This window comes from Streptopelia decaocto, assembly GCF_964273445.1.
Source record: "Streptopelia decaocto genome assembly, chromosome: 4".
Taxonomy (NCBI): Eukaryota; Metazoa; Chordata; class Aves; order Columbiformes; family Columbidae; genus Streptopelia; species Streptopelia decaocto.
This window is the reverse complement of record NC_138658.1, coordinates 52,107,417-52,126,628: the sequence shown is the minus strand read 5'-3', so window position 1 is coordinate 52,126,628 and position 19,212 is coordinate 52,107,417. Positions and strand designations below refer to the sequence as shown.

Below are 19,212 nucleotides of genomic sequence, written 5' to 3'. Positions count from 1 at the left end.
GTCATATTACAATGACCTATGCAAGTTGACACTAATTATTCAGTTCATTTTTGTAGCCATTATGCTGCAGTAACCCACTACTTGGTAATCCAGTAGCCTTTTGTTGTCTGTCAGAAAACACATAAACTACCAAATGCATCATGTCACTGTGAGCTTTACCATTATGTGCAGTGACTCTTCATAAGATTCATCAGATGCCACAATTGCCGATTTCTTTCAAATTATATATAGCATCTCCCAGCCTGGGTCACCAGATTGCTAATGTTTTGCCTTCAAAAAGTGGTGGTGTACTGCCCAGAACTTGTTGCAGCCCCAGTGTCTTGCAACCGATCATATTTATGTATATTTTTACTTTTACATATGTATATCATATATATGTATATCATATATACGTATATTTTTGGCTACCACGCATAAACAAACCCACAACAGCCTGACCACTAAATATGCTCTTGACAATAAGGGAGGAAAAAGAAATTTTAAACAGACAAAATTCATTGAATTCTTGCTTCACTTATGCCCATTATTGATACAAATAAAGGTCAGTAATTCAACTTTACTGCAAAATTCACTAAAGATTGTTCAGTTGACAGAAAATGCCAACACCTGAAGTTGGCCATTTAGCAAAGAGCTGAAATAAACATGGTGGCAAGAGAGGTCTAAGACAAGACAGAGCTGTCATGTCTCATTCTCAAATGGCATGAACAATGCAGTCATGAAATCAGTTTCACTCCTTTTGTATATAAGCTTTCTGTGGATTCCATGCTAAAAAACAGGAAAATATTACCCTTTGCTAACTGAGCTACAAGCACAATATGTGTCCAATTCAATGTGTCAGCAGCTTTTAATCCTCAGCTTAGTTTACCAACAGCTAAACTATCCAAGGCCTGTATTATAACCTTTTCAATAAGACATGTGACACTATGATTTTTGATAAATAGTAGAACCTTGGTAGTACAAATATGGCCCCTGGCTCGCCAAGGAGAGCAGGTCTCTGGACGCAACCTGACATTTTGCCAGCAGCTGCTGTTCAGATAACCATTTTATCATCATTGCATACTCCAACTCATGCCATAGTGTTCTCTTGCTCAGAATATGTTCACTTTCATAGTCTCCTGCATTTTATTGCAATAGAACAGCAAAATATTTAGACCAGAGCAGAATGCAGCAAGCTGGTTTCTGTGGGTGACCTTGAGTACATCTGGCACACAAGAAGTGCAGTGGAGGACAGGCAAGCACTTTATCTCCTATACGTCTCCTATACTGCCTGTGTCCAACACTGGTATCACCATTCAAAATAACAGAAAGGAATTAAATAAGTGCCCATTTTTGTATGTGAATGCACATTCAGAATTGAGCTTCCATGTGTGTGCTATAAAAATCAAGAAAACAAAGACTGATTAGAAACTTGTACCCTCCAAGACCATGTTTTTTTTCTCCCTTTTGCTTTGAAGCTTATGTTTAAGTCTCATGATTTTTTTTATTTTTTTTTTTTTAATCTTAGGGTTGAGAAGCATGAATTAAAAATAGGTCCATGACCCATTGCTATTTTATAATCCTCTCTTTGGGAAGTAAAATGTAACAGCTTGCCAGACTTGTATTTAAACTTTCATGGAATGATGTGAGGGAGTGAAATACAATGGACCAGACAAGAGACAATACAGAAAAGCTAGATGGTGTTCAGAAGGCCTATCCAGAGAGGCAGAACGAGAGTATATTACTGAATATACAAGTTTCGAACTGATCTTAGACCAAAATAGTATTTATTTTTGAGGAAGTAATTCCTTATAATAGTGACCATAGTATTTTTAGATTCAGGAAATACACAGAATAATAGGTCCAAAAGCATCACTACGGCTGTGCTGATCTTCAGAAAGGAGAGCTATGTAAAAATGAGGACTCTCTCTTAAAAGAAGACAAAGAAGGATGGCTAAGAGATTTAAATCCTCACAGGTATCATAGAGATCCCTGAAGGACACCATACTGGGAGCACAACACCAGTGCATATCATATGCTGGAAATCCCTTGGGAACAGGTAAAAGGAAATCAAGCATGGCTAAACAGTAAAGCAAGGGAAGTTATTGAAATTAAGAAGTTAGCATTCAAAACAATGATGATGCATCTCAGTGAAGAAAAGAAAAAAGTTCTAAATTCTGAGAGAATAAATATAAAACTGTAAGTAGACTAGCATTTGCTTTGTAAATGTTGTGGCAAAAATTCAAGTTGTTCGTTTTCCCCATAAGTAATTTCACTTGTCTATGACATCAAAAGACAAATTGATGGCTTGATTCACTGGTTCCCCTGCCATTTGTATTATGCAGATCAGGATGAAAATGAATACAAAGTGCTGAAGAATAAAGCCATTTTATACTTGTTTTAGGTAGTATGAATGACAATAGGAAGTGTAGAACAAAAATGGACCTAAATGTTTCTAAACCATCTTTTCTGAACTTCAGAAGAAATGCAACCATATGAATCTTTCCCTATTCAGACACAAGAATGCTATTGTTGCATGGTAAATCAAACTGCCTGATTTTCTAACTGCACCCTGGAGTCACTTGACATGTTTATCTGTGCTTCATTAGTGCAAAATTTACTCCCTGATACAGCAGGGCCAAACCTCTCATGCTTGCAAATGCTGATCTTCCAAATTCACACACTTCCCACTTAAATGCAACTGGATCCTGCCTAGTTACAGCCACAGTTTATTCTGAGGTCATGACTCCAACTTTGCCTCTCTGTGACTGTGTTCCTAGCCTTGCAACAAAGAAATCAATACATGCACCAAGTATTTTTCCATAAATGAGTTTGATTATTTTAAGGAATTGGCTAAGTACACACTACCTTTTTTTTTTACTTCTTCTGATCCCTAGTCTGAAGGGGAGTTCAGTAAAATGAATTCCAGAACAGTTTGCACAAGAGTTCTTCAAAAACCAAATATGTCAGTGATGGGAAATATTTTTACCAAAGGCTCTTTCAATTCAGAAACAGAATCACTAGCTTGAGGACAACCCAATCATCTAATTTACCTCTGACTTGAAAAGGATTAGGAAGACAATTTTATTTTTTCTTCAGCACATTCACCATGCTAAGCTTCTGCGTAAGTGTTTGCAGTATCAGGACCCTCTCTCACAGAATCATTGGTCCTGTGTCTAGAGAGAGAAATATTTTCTAGGCATTTCACTTAACAGTTCAAAATAGTGAATAAATTGGAAGATAATCAAGATCATTAAAACACTCATCAAGAAGGAAGACATCCTAAAACACCACTGAAATAATCTGCTGCCATTTATTTCCTTCACATTTCCCTTTATTTCATCTATTTCTTTTCCCTAGCCCTTTCTACAGCTGCATTCATTTTTTCTACCGCTGCTTACTGGATTTTGCTCTTGTTATGACTGCACACACATCTCCATTTCCTCTTGATGGCTTGATGCTTCTAATATTATATTTTGAAACATCGTCTTTTGCATTCTGTGCTTCTTTGCTATTATAAAAATGTTAGGTTCCTGTAAAACTAAAAGCAGTGAATAGATTTTTTGGAGGACAGATAAAATTGTGGAGATTTGTATTTTGCTTGCTCAAACGCAGTTCTGCCTTTCAGGAAACATTTTTAGGAGTTGCCTTTGCTTTGTGTGGTGCTTTTCTGCAGTGACAGCAGGCAGTGGTTTAGTGGCTATTTTAAAATCTAATACTACTGTACATTACAAAGAGTACATAGTGTTTTGGACAGCAACACCTCTTGGAAAAAAAAAAAGAAAAAAACACAAGCAAATAAACAAAACAACAACAAACAAACTCAAGATGACATTTCTAGTTTCTGCCCTCTGTTGCAGCAACCTGTTCTTGGATAATTCTTCAACATCACAACTCCGGGCCACTCAGTCTTCTGTTAAAAAACCCACAAATACACACACATAAATTCTGGATATTAATTAGTAATCATATGAGATGGCAAAGTACTTTTTTGGAAACAAAATCATTTTCACTTGATTTACTAGATTTGTTATTTACAATATTGCTTTCCAGTTACTCTCTGGTACATGTATTATATATTAAACAATCAAAAAATATATTTTTAATGATCATTTATTTATTTTTTTTTCACTTTTGCTACCTTCTCAATACAAATGTTTTTCTTTAAGCTGTTAGACTTTTAAACCACCGTTATTGCAGTCATCTACCTGTTAGCCTGATTTTTTATTTCATTATCAGCCATTAGGCAAATAAAAGGTAAGCCATATAATCTAATTTTGTTAATGGAACTTAATGTAATCCTAGGCAATCTAAAAATAAGTAAATAACCCCATGCCTGTCCAACAACCATAAACATGCTGTAATAGGTCTACCTGAAAATACATCTCAGAATACAGTTAGAAGTGCAAAAAGTCCATAAAGTAAAGCACACGGGTATGCAATAAGAAGTTGCTGTCCTTCCATAGCCAATGCAGAGGTAAAAATTTTGGAGGCTGACAAACTGCACCATCCAATAATAAACAGAGCTAACGAAGTTCCCAGGATGCCTCTAGGAGGAAGAAAAAAAAAAGAAACACAACAGAGTCCCATTGTTAGTAAATGTAGCATCAAATCTTATCAAACTCAAGTTCATGTCTATCACCTTGTTACTGATAAGGTAACCGTTACTGGAAGAACCAGGGACTGACTGACATAATGAAAGTCAAGCCTGCAAAACAAATTAAAATAGTAACAGGAAACAAAATGGTAATTTCTTCAGCATGGATAAAAGCAGCAGCTTCATTAGGAGTACTGCTAAAAGGACAACTGCATTTCCAATTAAATCTTCTGGGGTTCCAGCAGACGCAGCAGCTGAAGTTTAATTTTAAAGTTAGCAAAGGTCCTATTGCAGCCCAAATCATCTTGTAGAAGTTGTTAGGATCTAAAATGATACTACAGATCTACTCTTCCATTAGGCAGCCTGGTGGCCTGGAGGAGATGTGTTTTTGTAACACATGGTATGAGTTTTAAGTATGCCTTGGATTCTGAGGAGAGGCAATGAGACTCAAAGAATCCTATCTCAACTGACTATGCAGGAAGATGTTGACTGCCTCCCAGGAGAAAGCTCAACGGGTCTTTTAAAAAAGAGTACACATTGAGTAGAAAGTAAGGGATGAGAGAAGAACTACTGAAGATAAATATTTTGGTCATCCTTGCATCCTTCTCTACACACCCAAAGGATGGTGGCTTTCCTCACTGCCCCTCATTGACAGCTGAGTCCTTCTGAAGTTCCATTCTGCCACCTCTCAGGCTCAGGGTGGCCTGGAGAGCTGATGATTATTGGACTATGGTCAAAAGCCCACTGAAATATTCCTGCAGATTACAGAGAGCCCACTATTAAACCCTGTAGCAACAAAATCTTGCCAATAAATAACATTTCACGTATGTTTTATTTGCACTCTGTGTTTGCAGCCTGCTTCTGTAAAATGTATGAGATAAAGTGCATAATACACTGGTGATGTACATGATGAGATTGGTTGCACTGTATAGTTTCACTGTGTCATTCTCAAGGACTTTGAGAATGAATGACCCTCTGTCATTTGCTAAAGGACTTCCTGGTGTCCTGCTCTTCCAAACTACCAGCAAAACAGAACCGTGAGAAACAGACTACAAATACTTACTTAGGTCCATTTATCAGAAATAAACTCTACTAATATTATTATTGCAATTAAATCAAGATCTCTCCTTATTTAATTGACTTAGTCTATTTAATGCAATCACAACACATAAAACAGTTCATTCCTCGGCAATCCAGCCTCCAGGCCAATTAAGGTACTTGGTGTTCTCAGGTCTTGGGACTTTGGGGGAGAAAGGAGAGAATTAATTTTAAGGGGCCTCAACACTACATTGCAACGTCAACTGATTGGATATCAAACATTAAGGACTGTGTGATTTAATGTTCTCAGTTTAAATGTTCGTTTAAACCTATACAGTAGCATTCAAGGAAATTACACAGGGCTCTGTGAACCAAGTTCCTGCTCCAAGTGGAGATGCTAAGACACTCACTTCCAACAGCTAGCCAAAAGTTCACAGCTGGTATAGGTGGCTCTTTGAGCAGGTACCCTTGCTGGCAGAGGAGTGGGACATAACAGGAACATACTGTGTGATGACAATTTTCAGCCTGTATAACGACTCTTTAGGGGGCTCTTACAAGGTGGTACAATTTAGAGATGTGGCTGCTCTGGCTGGCATTGAAGTTCAATGGTCTCTCATGGTTTGTTTCAGGATTGGCAGTGAGCAGGATGGAAAGGTGACATTAAACATATCAGAGCCAAGAGAAATTTCTGTGCTTTTATAAATTCGGTCCTTGATCTAACAGCATGTTACTGCCAAAAGGAATGGTCCGGCTTTAGCAGAGAGCTTGTGTCTGGCATGTCCATCAGGGCCAAATCCTCAAGTATGTGAGAAGGGCAAATGTCACATCATCTGCATCAGCTGGGTAAAGGAACTCCTTTCTCCATTCTTACACTCTTTCCTTCACTGTTTGGTCAAGGATATGGCTTGACCACTCTGTTCTTTATAATTTGAAATGGACAGAAATAACATTTTTACAAATACTAGGAAAAAAAATGTTAATGTATTGCTGTCTTTGCCATTTTAAATAAGTTTTAAAATTAAAAATATTGAAATGTATGCTGGATTTAAAAGTTGCCACTTAATTTTAATAGCATGTTTGTAATAGTTAACCAATGGTTTAAATTTGTAAATGCTATCACAATATAATATTTCAAGATTTTCAAAATATGTGTTTTCTGTAAATTCACAGCATTTTACAAACGTGCAGTGTGTGATTGAGTATTCCTTGTAAAGCCAACAGTACTCTGCACCATTGTAACAGCTGGTTTGGAGTTTGCCCCATCTGTACTGCAATTACACGTCTTCACCTTTTATTAGGGTGGATTATTAAACAGGTTAATCAAGAAAATATGGGAAGTGTAGGAGAACAGATGACAAACAGCTTCTTCAGTGTCTCTACTGTTCATCTCATCAAGGACAGCTCAGAAACACTTTAATACATGGAATATGATCAGACTAAACCATCATCACTCCACTGAAACGTGCAACAAGGATTGTGCCAAAATCTTGATCCTACTATATAATTTCCTTAAAAAATAATAAACACATTCATAAAATTGCTGCTTTTCCAAAGGAAAAAAGCAGGGGCATTTTCTTATTCATCAGCTGCCAAGTCCTATACTTTACAGATTGGAGAGTTTAAAAATGTGAATGAACAACAAAGACTAAGGAGAGGGATCATGATTAATAACATGTTAATGGTGGATAAAAGTACTGCTCAAGGCCTTCAGGCAAGACCTGGAGCTTCCTTGTACTTTGCTGTATGTGAACAGGGAGGTAAACACAGTCTGTATCTCAAAAGGCTTACAGAATGAGGAGGAAGGAGAGGCTTACATACAAATTCCCTATTCATAAGTATATTACTGAACACCCACCCACAAACACAGATACATTTGCCACCACACATTTGGTTTTTCAAGATTTTCAAAGCTAATTTCAGGTTTGCAATTACATCATAACTATACCTCAGACTATACAAGTCTACTACATCTTAAACCCTTGTTCTAGTGCTCCAAGTCAAACAAGGGTTGACTGATTATTTCATTCTGTCACACAGAAGCTGGTCTACAGAAGGAAAGGAAATATAAGGATGGGAACCTGATACTGTGAACAAAAAGGGAACAGCAGAACCAGCTATATAAAACCAAAATCTGGGTGTCGCTTTTAAAATTGATAACTGAGTTTGACCACTGTTTGATCTGCAAAACGAAAATCACATTTAAGGCTGCTGTAAAAATCAAAGCCACTCTCAGTCCAAGTGAGAAACAAGGGAATTAAGAACTCATGCTAAAATGAATATATATGACCCCTCTCACACACAGTTCAGTTTTGTCAATTTCCACCCAAACACAACAAACAAAATGGTGTTTTTCTTCACAGTTTCCAATGCCACAATTCACTACATAAGAATTTACAAAGTGTTTAGCGTAACACTAGACTCCTGACTTAATATCCTCCATATGATACCTGTTGCCATACACTGGTACTTACTGTAGTGAGAAGATGACAGCAGAAGAGGACAGGATCACCATGGGCAGCAGGCAATAGCCCAAGACACTTGCAACACACCCATGTGAGACTCCTGGGACGCTCATCAGGTTCAGCAGGGCATGCATGGCAAGGCACCCAATGGCGCTCATGCCATACACATAGCCGAAATGAACTTTTCCTGCCTGGAATAAATATAAGTAGCATGAAGTGTCGGAAGTGAGCAAGTGATCACAAAGCAATGGGAGAAGAGAGAAGGCAAGCACTAGCTTTGTTACTTTTTCTTGTTGACACTCTCCACTTCACCTACATCGGTTAGATTGTAAACCATGATTTTGGGGAGATTTTTGCATCAAAAATCTCCAAGGTACAATTATGAGAATGTGCTTGTTGCTAATTCAAAGTTATTCTCACTCTTAATGAAATTGGGTGCTGAACAGGATGGGAATTGGTTGGACAGACTTGGGAAGGTCTAAGTTGTAACAACCTGAGAAGTAATGGAAAGCACATTTTAGTGCCAGGAAACATCTTTCTACTAGGTTTATATGGGGCTGTGGAAAAGTGCTCTAAGTAAAATGATGTTTCACATTTTATTACAAACCTTCAGCTTTAAGCAGGCTTGCAAAAAACTAGTACAACTTTACGGAAAGTATGCTGTTTTTTCAGGGTGAATGTGCTCATTCTTTCTCTTGACTACCATGAGAAAGGCACATCTCTGTGCTTAGATCTATACAACATGTTCATTTCAAAATAAACCTGAGCAGTAACTGTCAGCTTGTGTTCTTTTTTCATTCCAATGAATGAAAAAAAAAAACAAACCCACACTTTTTTTTCTTCCAAGTTTTATTCCTTTGTGTGAATTTAGTGCCTGCGAAAGGTACCAGCCTGACAGCCTGGAGCCTGATGTTTTCTAATTTACACACAAAGCTAGTACAACAGGCAACAGTAGCCACAGCACCACTGATTTCTTCATCTCCTGCCATCATTTTGAAGGATCACCTCCAGGCATGAGGGCATTGTTCACTCCCAGAAATGAACATTCACAAAAGCCTGTTAATTTTTTTTTCTCTCTTCAAGCTTTAAACAAATGAAATACTGAATGTTTGCCACACAATACTGTCATTTTCACATTTGTACACCAGAAATAAACATTCGTACATCAGAAATAAACAGTGACTGGGATGAAGATGTTTTTGTTTTTCCTTTGTCTTGGGACTCTGTATCTTAACGATAACATGCATATGAAGGAGAAAGCTCAAACTGGGGACTCAACCCTTAACTTAGGACCATAGAATAATCTTCTCAAATGAAGTGCCACACACATCACCTTCCTAACACATAACAATACATGTATACATACTTAAAACACAAGTGTGTTTGTGCATGAACATACATCTATATGTTGCACACATTATATATTGCATATGATAAACCACATGAGAATCAAAACTAATAAAGGATCTCAGTTTCCTGAAAATTTTGTAGCTTGTGGTTGGATTCTCTTGAAATGGATAAAGTGAAAACATCATTGAAACTTTTTTTATGGCTTGCAATATTCACGAGTATCTCTTTCATGATGGCTAAGGAAGATTGAGAAAACCTCCCACTTTACTTATCCATACATTTTACTAAAATGTCCAGTAAAAAAAACCTTGAGAACCCTCCTCTGCCCCTTCTTCCTGCATCCATTTGGGTGGAAGCTGATGACTGCCAGTGGTGTTTGAGCTGGACAGATATAAAGCAACACAGCAGAGGGAGCTTAATCTAGGGATGATAGAACCTTAATGTCCTAATGTTGTGGGCTGGTGACAGCTCATCAGCTCCAGCTGGAGAGCAGTGCATGCTTGTGTGTGAAAGGCAGTCCCAGTTAATAAGCCCTGAATCTACATCAGCACTGTCATCCTGTTTTCAGCTTGACCTGGCTCACTGCTGAGCTCTTCTCTGATTCCAGGCCTAAAAGTTAGGTCAGGTACAGGCACGTTACCTATGTCCTTGCAACATCCCGAGTGTTGGCCTTTTCCCTGCCACCATGTTCCACCATGAAAGAATAATCTATTCCTGAACTAACAGCATCAGAAATCTTCCTGTTTCAGTACACAGTCCTTTGCTGGCCTTTGCATACTACTGGTATAAAATAATCAGGAAAAATTGCTTCACCAAATACAATTAATGATAGCTAGAGATAGCATGAAAGAGCAATACTAGCTCAGATTATCAATTACAATTTCACTTATTAAAGATTTGTAGTAAGTTTAACATCCACAATGGTTTGGGGCAAATGTTTAATCTCTTTGTTTCAGTGTACTTGATCATTCCACACAGCACTATTTAGCAGCTTAATTTAAGATTAGGAATTACTGAGACAGAGATGAAGGGAGCACCAGCACTAGCAGCTAACCGAAATCTCTGCTTGGCGAAATGTTTGATTTGTGGTGCAGGGGAATGAGAGAAAAAAAGCAGCTGAACATGCTGGTTCCAATTCTAGCCTTTCTTAACATATGTAAGTATATTGACTCACACATGCGGAAATACACTCAATTCATAGTGATGCAAGCAAAACCAGAATCAGGCTTGATTAGTCTGGCAGGCTTCGATGAATTGAAAAAGCTAAATTTGTCCTGCGGAAGGAACAAGGTTAGAAGAAAGTCAGACTTTGTGTGCTTGTTTGCATCTGCCTAGAGTGGGTTCTACTATCCTTAGTTTAAGCGGATGAGGAAGTCTGATTTTGTACGTACGACTGTAAAATGCAAAGCAGCTGAGGCTCAGGCTTCTGCTAACTTTCACACTGTTGTTGTTTTTCTGTCTGCAGCGGAGCTGCCCTCTTTATGCCAGTATGAGGAAGATCAAGTCCTGCTGCCAGGCTAACAACCCTTTCCTCTTTTTCTCTCTACTCTGAAAGAACTGCTATCATTTGAAGAATATCTTTGCATATTTTTCCATAGTTAAAAAGCTGGAACTTAATAAAATTTATAAATTATTTTTGGAAACAAGCTCTCAAGCAAATAATGTTCCTGGTGCTATTAGAAGATAATTACTCAAGTACAGAAGGATATCACAGCTTACATAGCTGAAGAGACACTTTAGTATTCAAATGTATCAGAGATAGAATGAGCAGCCTGAATTTATAAGGTGGCCCATGGAAATCCCATAAACATATTGCCATGAAGCTGTGACACAAAAAAACATTAGATTGTACCAGAGGAGTTCTGCTGGCCTACAACTGGAGCACTGAAAATAGTTGTTTTTCTAAGGACGTGTAAAATGACTAATATCCCAGAACAAATATAGTAATTAAAGTACTTTGTTTCAATATTAGTAGTTTAATATTCAGTATAATTGTTGGCTATCCAGGGAGCAAAATCAACAGTAACATTTTTTTTAAAAAATTATTTCTTTCTTCTACCTTGTCTTCCATTTTCCCAATTAAAGTCAGTTTTCCTTTTATTCTCCTCGTACCTTTTTTTCTTTAGGTGGAAAATAGCTTGTCTTCTCTAGTTTCCCATGTGCTTTTCCTTTTATTCCCCTTCCTCCTGTCTTTTCCATCCTTTTAAGAGACTTTTATATTTATAGGGACATAAATAATAATCATATTTGCCATTTATATTGCAGTTTGCACATTCAAGGTATTGCACTGACAGTAAATTGCATAAGAACTTGCAAGAATCTTCTGATTCAGCACTATTTATCACAGAGGAAATGGAGAATTAGAGTCCCATTTCTCTCACCTCACTGCTAGAGCCGTAAAGCCCTTCCCAGAATGGTCCCACCTTATCCTTGCCTGATGAATTGCTGCCAACAATCAGAGCTGTACTTCAGCAGCACTGTAGAGCCCCTGTTGTCAGTGATAAATAGATGAATTTAGAGTACTGCACAAACCCTGTTCACCTTTTCTCCTGTAGGAAAGCTATATTCATAAAGAGGAAAAAGGTTAAACACAGATGATGTAGAAGAATAATATAAATTAAGAAAGCACTAGTAAAATTTATAGGACCGTACTGCAAACGTGAGCAGGAGGGACAAGGCTGTTTCCATTTTCTTTTTTGAATTATTATAGTTTTTTGGTATTGTTTTGTTTGTTTTTTGTTTTTAATAACTTTGCAGTTTCCAAAATAACATTGAGAGAAGATAATTTCAGAACAGCAACAAGAACTGTAGAAAAGCTGGGCTGGTCTGCTATGCCTTTTTCTTCCCTCCTTTAAAGCCTCCTTGTTAGGTCCTTACCTACTGCACACTCCTGTGCTTTGGGTGTTCAGAGCCTACTCAGGATATACACTGCACAGATCTGTTCTTTGTTCATATCAAATCTCGCCCCCAAAAATGGTGTGGTCTTTTATTTCCACTGGAAGTAACACGTCACTTCACCTCTATTACATCTACATTACATTTAAACTTTATGCAGATACTTTCAAAGCAAAGAGACTTTTTAATATATAACCTCAGAATGAATGGTAGCAATTTACTCATTCTATGCCCACACTACATTTTCTGCAACTTCACATGCATTATCACCCCGGTATTAACTTGTTACAAAAGAAATCCCTTAAGATTTCTACCACAACCAACCAGCAGCAATGTTGCTCCAAGGGCCAAACAGAAGACCATAGGTCCGGTGAGGTCTGTCTCATTCATAATGCTGCCATCTGCAGGCTTCATTGGATTTAGAACTGTTAACGTTTTTTGCCATATATGCTCAAAATTGATCCCAAGTTCTGCAACGAGAAATTCCGGGATAGTTAATTGCTCACAAGAAAACAACACTTTCACAGAAACCCATTTGATGCCACAAACCCAAAACAAGCAACAAAATTAATTGCTTTAATGAAGATGACATTGTAGGATGATGCATTCTGTAGCAGGAATATGCTGTCCCTGCTATATATCCAGTATATTTGAGAGTCAGCTCTGATTCTAAATCGAAATATTAATTTATTAAATCCAATTTTAGGCAGCAAACTAAAAAATGCCCTCGGCATTTTTGAGTTAATATTTGTTTTTCCTATATTTAAAACACATCTATCTAATGCCACACTAACTTAGATGTTGAAAAATATGCTAATTAACAGTAACTGCAGAATTCAAGATATTCTAGAACACCAGGGACAGAGATATATGCTTTAATTCTGGCAAATCTGACAAGAGATGTGTCTTAAGCCTGATCTGCCACAGGCACTTAAAAATGACATTCTTCCCTTCAAGGCAAGTTAATAATACTTTGTGCACTGCTTTATAAGCTTTTTTACTTTTTTTTTTTTTTTTTTTTTTGCATTTAAAAAGCAGTTACTGAGGACCCCTAGAAACAGAACAAAATTCTTCTTCATTAAAGTCAATGGGAAATCTGCCATTAACTTTACTGGGGCAAAGATTTCTCTTGCAACTTCACTTCAGCTTGCAAGACTAATTGTCTTCCCTGAGATGCTCCCATAAGGGAAGAGTTAGGTTCAGAACTGGGTGCCAGAACTACCAAGATGGACAATGTGTTAGATCTGTTTGTAAAGCCAAGTAGGTCTTTACCTTATTCCACAAATCTGTTACCTTGAGCTGAGTCAAAACATTATATAAACAAAGTTATTCTGTATTAAAATGTGTGTCTTTGGTCAGATTTATGTGGTACACAGATAGGAACATCTCTGAAGCCCTGCAGATCAGAAGCAGTTTTATTTCAACATCCTTTTCACAAGCTGGACTGCCTGTGGAGTTAAATGCTTGGAAGTCTGAGAGATAGAAATCTAGCAGTTATCTATCTCAAACAGATACTTGCTGTTTTTAAGGCAGTAGTAGTATCTTTTAAGTAATAAAAACCCCACTTGCCTTCTAGTATGCAAAAGCAGGCTGAATATGCTCTTTTTATAAGTTGAAATAATAAAAAAGAAATTATCTGTTTTTTTTTAATGTAGCACAAGTATTTTGTAAACTATAAAATCAGCCACTAGCATATGAGATGGTTCAATCATCATAATGAATTATATTGTTTGTGCAGTTGAATGATCAACTAATTGAAGCTGAAAGGAAATTTCTCAATTTCTTTCATACTGAAACAAGCTATTTAGCATGTTCAAACTATTAAATTTATTACTAGTTATGCAAAAAGGATTATTGTAATATTTATTAATTATAGATTTTCCAATATGTATGCAGGATAAACAGAGAGTGGAAAAAATATTTGAAACTTGAACACAAAACGTATTGTTATGCTGTCATCTAGTGGTAGTGAAGTGTATGCTATATATGCCATAAGGCTAAATGAATCCACGGCAAATTCAAATAAGAAAATGCAGGTTTGGGGGCCGTGGGCTGTCGGCTGAAGTTGGCACAGCCAAACTTGGCAGCTCTACTTAAGTTTCTCTAGCGATTGCCACCAGCTAGCAAAGAAAAGCATAGGCATCCCCAGGAACCATGCACATCGTCCATGGGTTTATTTTACCTTCTAGCAAAGGAGGTTCCTCTTCAAATCCATCAGCATAACTGAGATAAGAGAGAGTGTCAGGACTGTATGTTGGCTGCAAAATCTGACCCGTGTAGCTCTGAGAGGGCAGAAGCATTTCTGACGGGGCAAAAGCAGTGGCTGGAGGCTGCTCTTCTGTTTGGCTCCTAGAACAAAAAGAAAATCACAGCAAAACAAGTAACTACAATGAGCAACTTCACAACTGCTTAAAGCTGCTAGCCTGTGTGCCTTGGTATACATCTTCAACTGTTTTCATTTTGTGGAATTTGGAAAATTTTCTGGGCACAGTGATCACTGTGTGTAGTGAGCTGCGGAGAACAGCTTTCATTCCCTTCACTGCAAACAACACCAAAAGCAGACGGTGTTCCTGCTGGCCTGCCAGCACGCTGCAGCTCATCACACCCACTTCTGTGTTTGTCCAGCAATGACAGAGGACAAGCCCCCAGGCTGGGGCTGAGGAGTTCTGAGGACACCCACAAATTTAGGCATTCCTGACTTTTCCACCAAGCATCCTGGTGACATTGGTCAGGTATGTCTACACTGCTATTAAAAGAGCCGTGTCTTTAGATAATTTATTTTTCTTGAATCTGATAAAGAGCTTAAGGAATTACTAGCACTATGTGCCCCAAATTCAACAGTTCTAACAGGAAGCTCTGTCACTCCAATTAGGTAAACAACCTGCAACATTTGTGAATATAAAAGTGGCACGGAACACAATCTTTTACAAAGAAAGGTATAATTATAAGTAATTCTGCCTTGGGAAAAGTGTAGATGATCTCTGGAAGATCTTTCCTGCTGTGTTGTCTGTGATTCCCTAATTATTATTATAGATTATTTTATTTCTCTATGACCAGAAGACATAAACCAAGTCTGAACTCTCATTTGATTGAAATCAATATATGTGTAACAGCCAGTGACATCCACAGATTTTTTGCCAGGAGGTGTAAATGCATGGCAGGGAGGAACACTGTTGGCCTGGGCTGGTCTCCTGCCCTTTGTTCCCCACTGCAAGACCCAGGGCCAGCCAGATTCGCCAGGTGCTGAACAGGGAAGTTGCAGCAACACCCAACCTCCCACCTTGGGTAGAAATCTCCTTAAGGGGAAACTCTCAGAACTTCTTTCCCTCTTCCAGGGGCAGAAGTCACCAATAGGAAGTCACCGATAGGTTTAAAAAATATTAAAAAACAAACAAACAAACAAAAAACAAAAAACAAAAAAAAAAAAACAAAATAAAAAACAAAATAAAACAAAACACAAAAAAACTAAAACCAACAAACTAAAAAGAAATAATAAGATCCTTTCTGTCTTGCTACTGCTATGATGCATTCATCTACTAAAACTTCCAGTGAATTCATTATGCAATCCTTTTTTGGCAATTGCATGATGGTTTTTGTCATTCATTTCTCTCATTTATCTCTTTGTTGTTGTTGTTGTTTTGGCATACTTACTTTCTGCTTCCACAGAGGTTTTCATTAGACCCGTAACTGTTGTAACCTTCTTCCTGGTCATCTATGGTATAATTGGACTGGTAAAAGTCGATGTGAAACTGCTCAAAATTTGTCATTCTGGTTGGAAAAAAATGTTGTAAGTATTGATAAAATAGCCTTTGGAACAAGCCAGTATCTATGTTTTGAACTGTCCTACGCTGAAATGAAAACAATAAACCTTAAAGCCACAAGCTCAAAAGAATCATTCCACAGAAACTCATGATAATTTGGAAGTGACAAAAAAGGACTCTCTATTTTTATAACAAGAGAAATTAATCTTCTTTTATCATTAATTACTGTATATTAATTTATAAGTTGTATATAAGACTTCCTGTCTTGTTAGTTTTAGCAAAAATAACTTACGTAATTTTGGAAGATATATATCAAATAAACTATTGGTTTAACCAGTTCATTTTCCTTCTTTAAAGAAAAATTGTGGCCACGTCTGAATGCTTAGAATTTAATGTTTTTAAATGTATTTTGGATTTCAAAACAAATCATTATTTTCAGCTATTTGTGCTTTGCACCACTATATATGACCACCATAAAACACTGGAAAAATACAAATACAGTCACAGAATTTGTGATTTGTGTTTAAAAACACTGTAGCTGGCATATTAGGAGTACCAGATAAACGTTCTCATTGGTTAGCTACATGATTTTGAAGAGATGCATACTGCATGATCAATTGGATAGTTTAAAAAATATAGCAAGAATGAAGACACGTCTTTCAGTCTTCTTGACCTATGGTTCTGCTCCATAGGTACAGACTGATTAGACTGAAAAAGGAACAACTTGTCTGTCTTCCTTTCTACATTGTGACTAACCTAGTATGGGGTCACTCCTGCTTTTGTAATGATTTGAATTTTGCACACATGGGGCCCATTTCACACACCTTGCATGTAGATAGGACTGACTGTCTCAGTCATAAATAAACAATGTAAGAAATGAAGCACATTGATTCTGTAAAGCATCACATACGTTTTGGCATTGTAGTGTAATTCAAATTGCAAAGATAATTTTATTGATTCTTAGATTTGGTCTAGGTGCTTCTTATATTAATAGCATGGCTGACTACAAATCCAGAAAACAGCTTCAGATTTGCCAGGTCTACCAAGACAAGCAATTCCATGGCTTGAGTAAGAGCAGCCCCATGATTAAAGGCCAACTCTGTTTCACTTCAGTGTTACCTTTACGAGAGCCACCAGCAGCAAAGACGTTACACCTGCTCAGAGCAGCACACGGGTTCAGGGAGTCCCCAGCCACCAATGGGTTGAGGCTGGAGGGGTCTCTGGGATCACACGGTCCAGCCCCCTGCCCAGAGCAAGGCCATCAAGAAGGATGCTCAGGGCTGTATCCAACTGGCTTCTGAAAAACCTGGCTTTGTCATCTTTGCTCCCTCCCATCAGGTAGTTATATTCACTAAGGAGATGCCCCTGAGCCCTCTCTCCTCACATCTAAAGTTTCTCAGTGATTTAGGGAAAGGGCTGAGCAGGATTTGCCTGTAAATGCACAGACGTATCCACGTGTTTCACCACTTGGCTGGCATTTCTGTAGTTAAACTCCTAAAACACACAGAGAAGTTATGTAACTTTTGACTGATAACCAATTTACTTAGATTATCATGTGAGATATTAATCTCTCCTAGCACTTCCTGTTTTCTCCACTTTTGCCCTCTTTTCCAACTTTCCAAATGCCATTGGCAAAATACACTTTTCACCTCACGGTTACACTCAATTATCTCTGTATTTATCAAGGCCACACTGCTTATGGAAAAGATCTTTGTATGTCTCTTCACAAGCTAAAAGTTATCAAGATTAGTACTTCATCAGGTACCTTGAAATGCTGCAATTTCTACAATGCATCCCATAAACAGACTAATCTGTGGGGACACAACTCCTTAATTTAGCTACAGCGTTCAAAGTAGAAGTTATACTTATATAATACTATTTTCTTAACTGCTGACCAATCATGCAGGATTTCCAAATTTAGAAGAGAAATAGTTTTTAACACTATAAATATGAATTAATGCTAATTAATTGTACTAAGCTATGTCCTGTGGTTTTGTTTGCAATTGCATACCAGTTATGCATTTGTTCAATACAGATTTTACATGGAATATTAAAAAAAAAAAAAAAATAGTGGGTACTTCTACCCCAATAGTTCATTTCCAGTAAGGCTTTAAGATTCTTTGCTGCCACTATCTGGAATGAAATAATTACTTAACCAGGTATGCTACAATCTGTGTAGTAGAAAGATATACTTATTTTCCAAAAGAATTTGGAGGCAAGTTTACTTACTTTTTAAGATATTTTATGAAAACTCCAGTCTGTTGAGTTTACATGTTGGAGAACACCTAAAATATCCTCTTGCTTCAGCAGAGATGAGCTTAGTGCTATTTATAAGATTCTAAATTTGATCTTTGAACAGATGCACATGAAGGAAAAAAAACCCACAACCTGTCAATATCATGGCCAGCATTTAGCAAGAATTAACAACAATAAGCAGAATCTTCAAGGAAAGCAGGACAAAATGAACAAGTACTATTCTATAAATTTCAACTCAATAATCTAGATTATAGTTTAGAGCTTTTTTCTTAAGTAGGTATTTATAACTGTCCTGGTGGAGCCCTCATGAGCAGAGCTGTTAGATATTTTAAAGTTTCAACCATAAGTAATACCTGTTAAATGAGCAGGGTAAATACATTTACTTGGGTGTACTTTGCTAGCAGATGTTTCCATGGTGCAGACTATGGGACACATGGAGCCCTAGAGCTGCTCCTTGTGGCTGGCTCATTTCAACCTAATTTATTTTCTAACAAGATCTGTAGTTGGGAAAGGTAACCACTGATGACCTATATTTATACAAGACATTTTACTTGATTTTGTTTCAATAAATATAGAATCATCACTGCCTAATGGGACAACCATTATACTGATTAAATAAGTGCCATCTGATGTCTTTCGAATGAAATTGTAAAAGAGAGGAGGATTTCTACTGGTGTCTTACAGGACAGAAGCTTTATAAACTTTGTCTAGAAGATACTTTGAAGTAAAATCTACCAACCAGGGACAGTCACAGGGTGATTTTACCCAAATCTGTAGGGCAAAATAGACAACAAACAATAAAAAGATCCTTGAAGCTCTTAGTCAACAGTAAAATCAAACTCAGAGCAGAAAAGCTTGAAAATTTCCACAGTGACAA

At 37.4% G+C, this 19,212-nt stretch overlaps 1 protein-coding gene across 2 annotated transcripts; it reads right to left on the bottom strand.

The window, feature by feature from the left end:
• Positions 1–211: 211 nt before the first annotated feature.
• YIPF7 (Yip1 domain family member 7) lies at positions 212–18,396 on the bottom strand. 2 transcript variants are annotated; one of them, XR_014183973.1, is made up of 7 exons: positions 18,309–18,396; positions 15,970–16,086; positions 14,501–14,667; positions 12,643–12,788; positions 8,083–8,264; positions 4,155–4,525; positions 212–4,120 (listed from the first exon to the last, which is right to left on the bottom strand). XR_014183973.1 is itself a non-coding variant. In XM_082051878.1 (6 exons), the coding sequence occupies exons 2-6, from the start codon at positions 16,083–16,085 to the stop codon at positions 4,363–4,365; spliced, it is 774 nt and encodes a 257-aa protein (XP_081908004.1). In that variant the 5' UTR covers position 16,086; positions 18,309–18,396; the 3' UTR covers positions 212–4,362. The 2 variants fall into 2 exon arrangements, 1 of the variants encoding a protein (XP_081908004.1); XM_082051878.1 differs by having other exon boundaries at positions 212–4,525.
• Positions 18,397–19,212: the final 816 nt, after the last annotated feature.

Bases quoted from the DNA above. Each gene is read 5' to 3' on its own strand.
- YIPF7 (XM_082051878.1), bottom strand. From the start codon at position 16,085: ATGACAAATTTTGAGCAGTTTCACATCGACTTTTACCAGTCCAATTAT. The intron at 12,789-14,500 runs GTAAAATAAACC...TTCTCGTTGCAG, and splicing joins GGAACCTCCTTTGCTAGAAG to AACTTGGGATCAATTTTGAG. The intron at 4,526-8,082 runs GTAAGTACCAGT...TCTTCCTCCTAG, and splicing joins GCTGTCATCTTCTCACTACA to AGGCATCCTGGGAACTTCGT.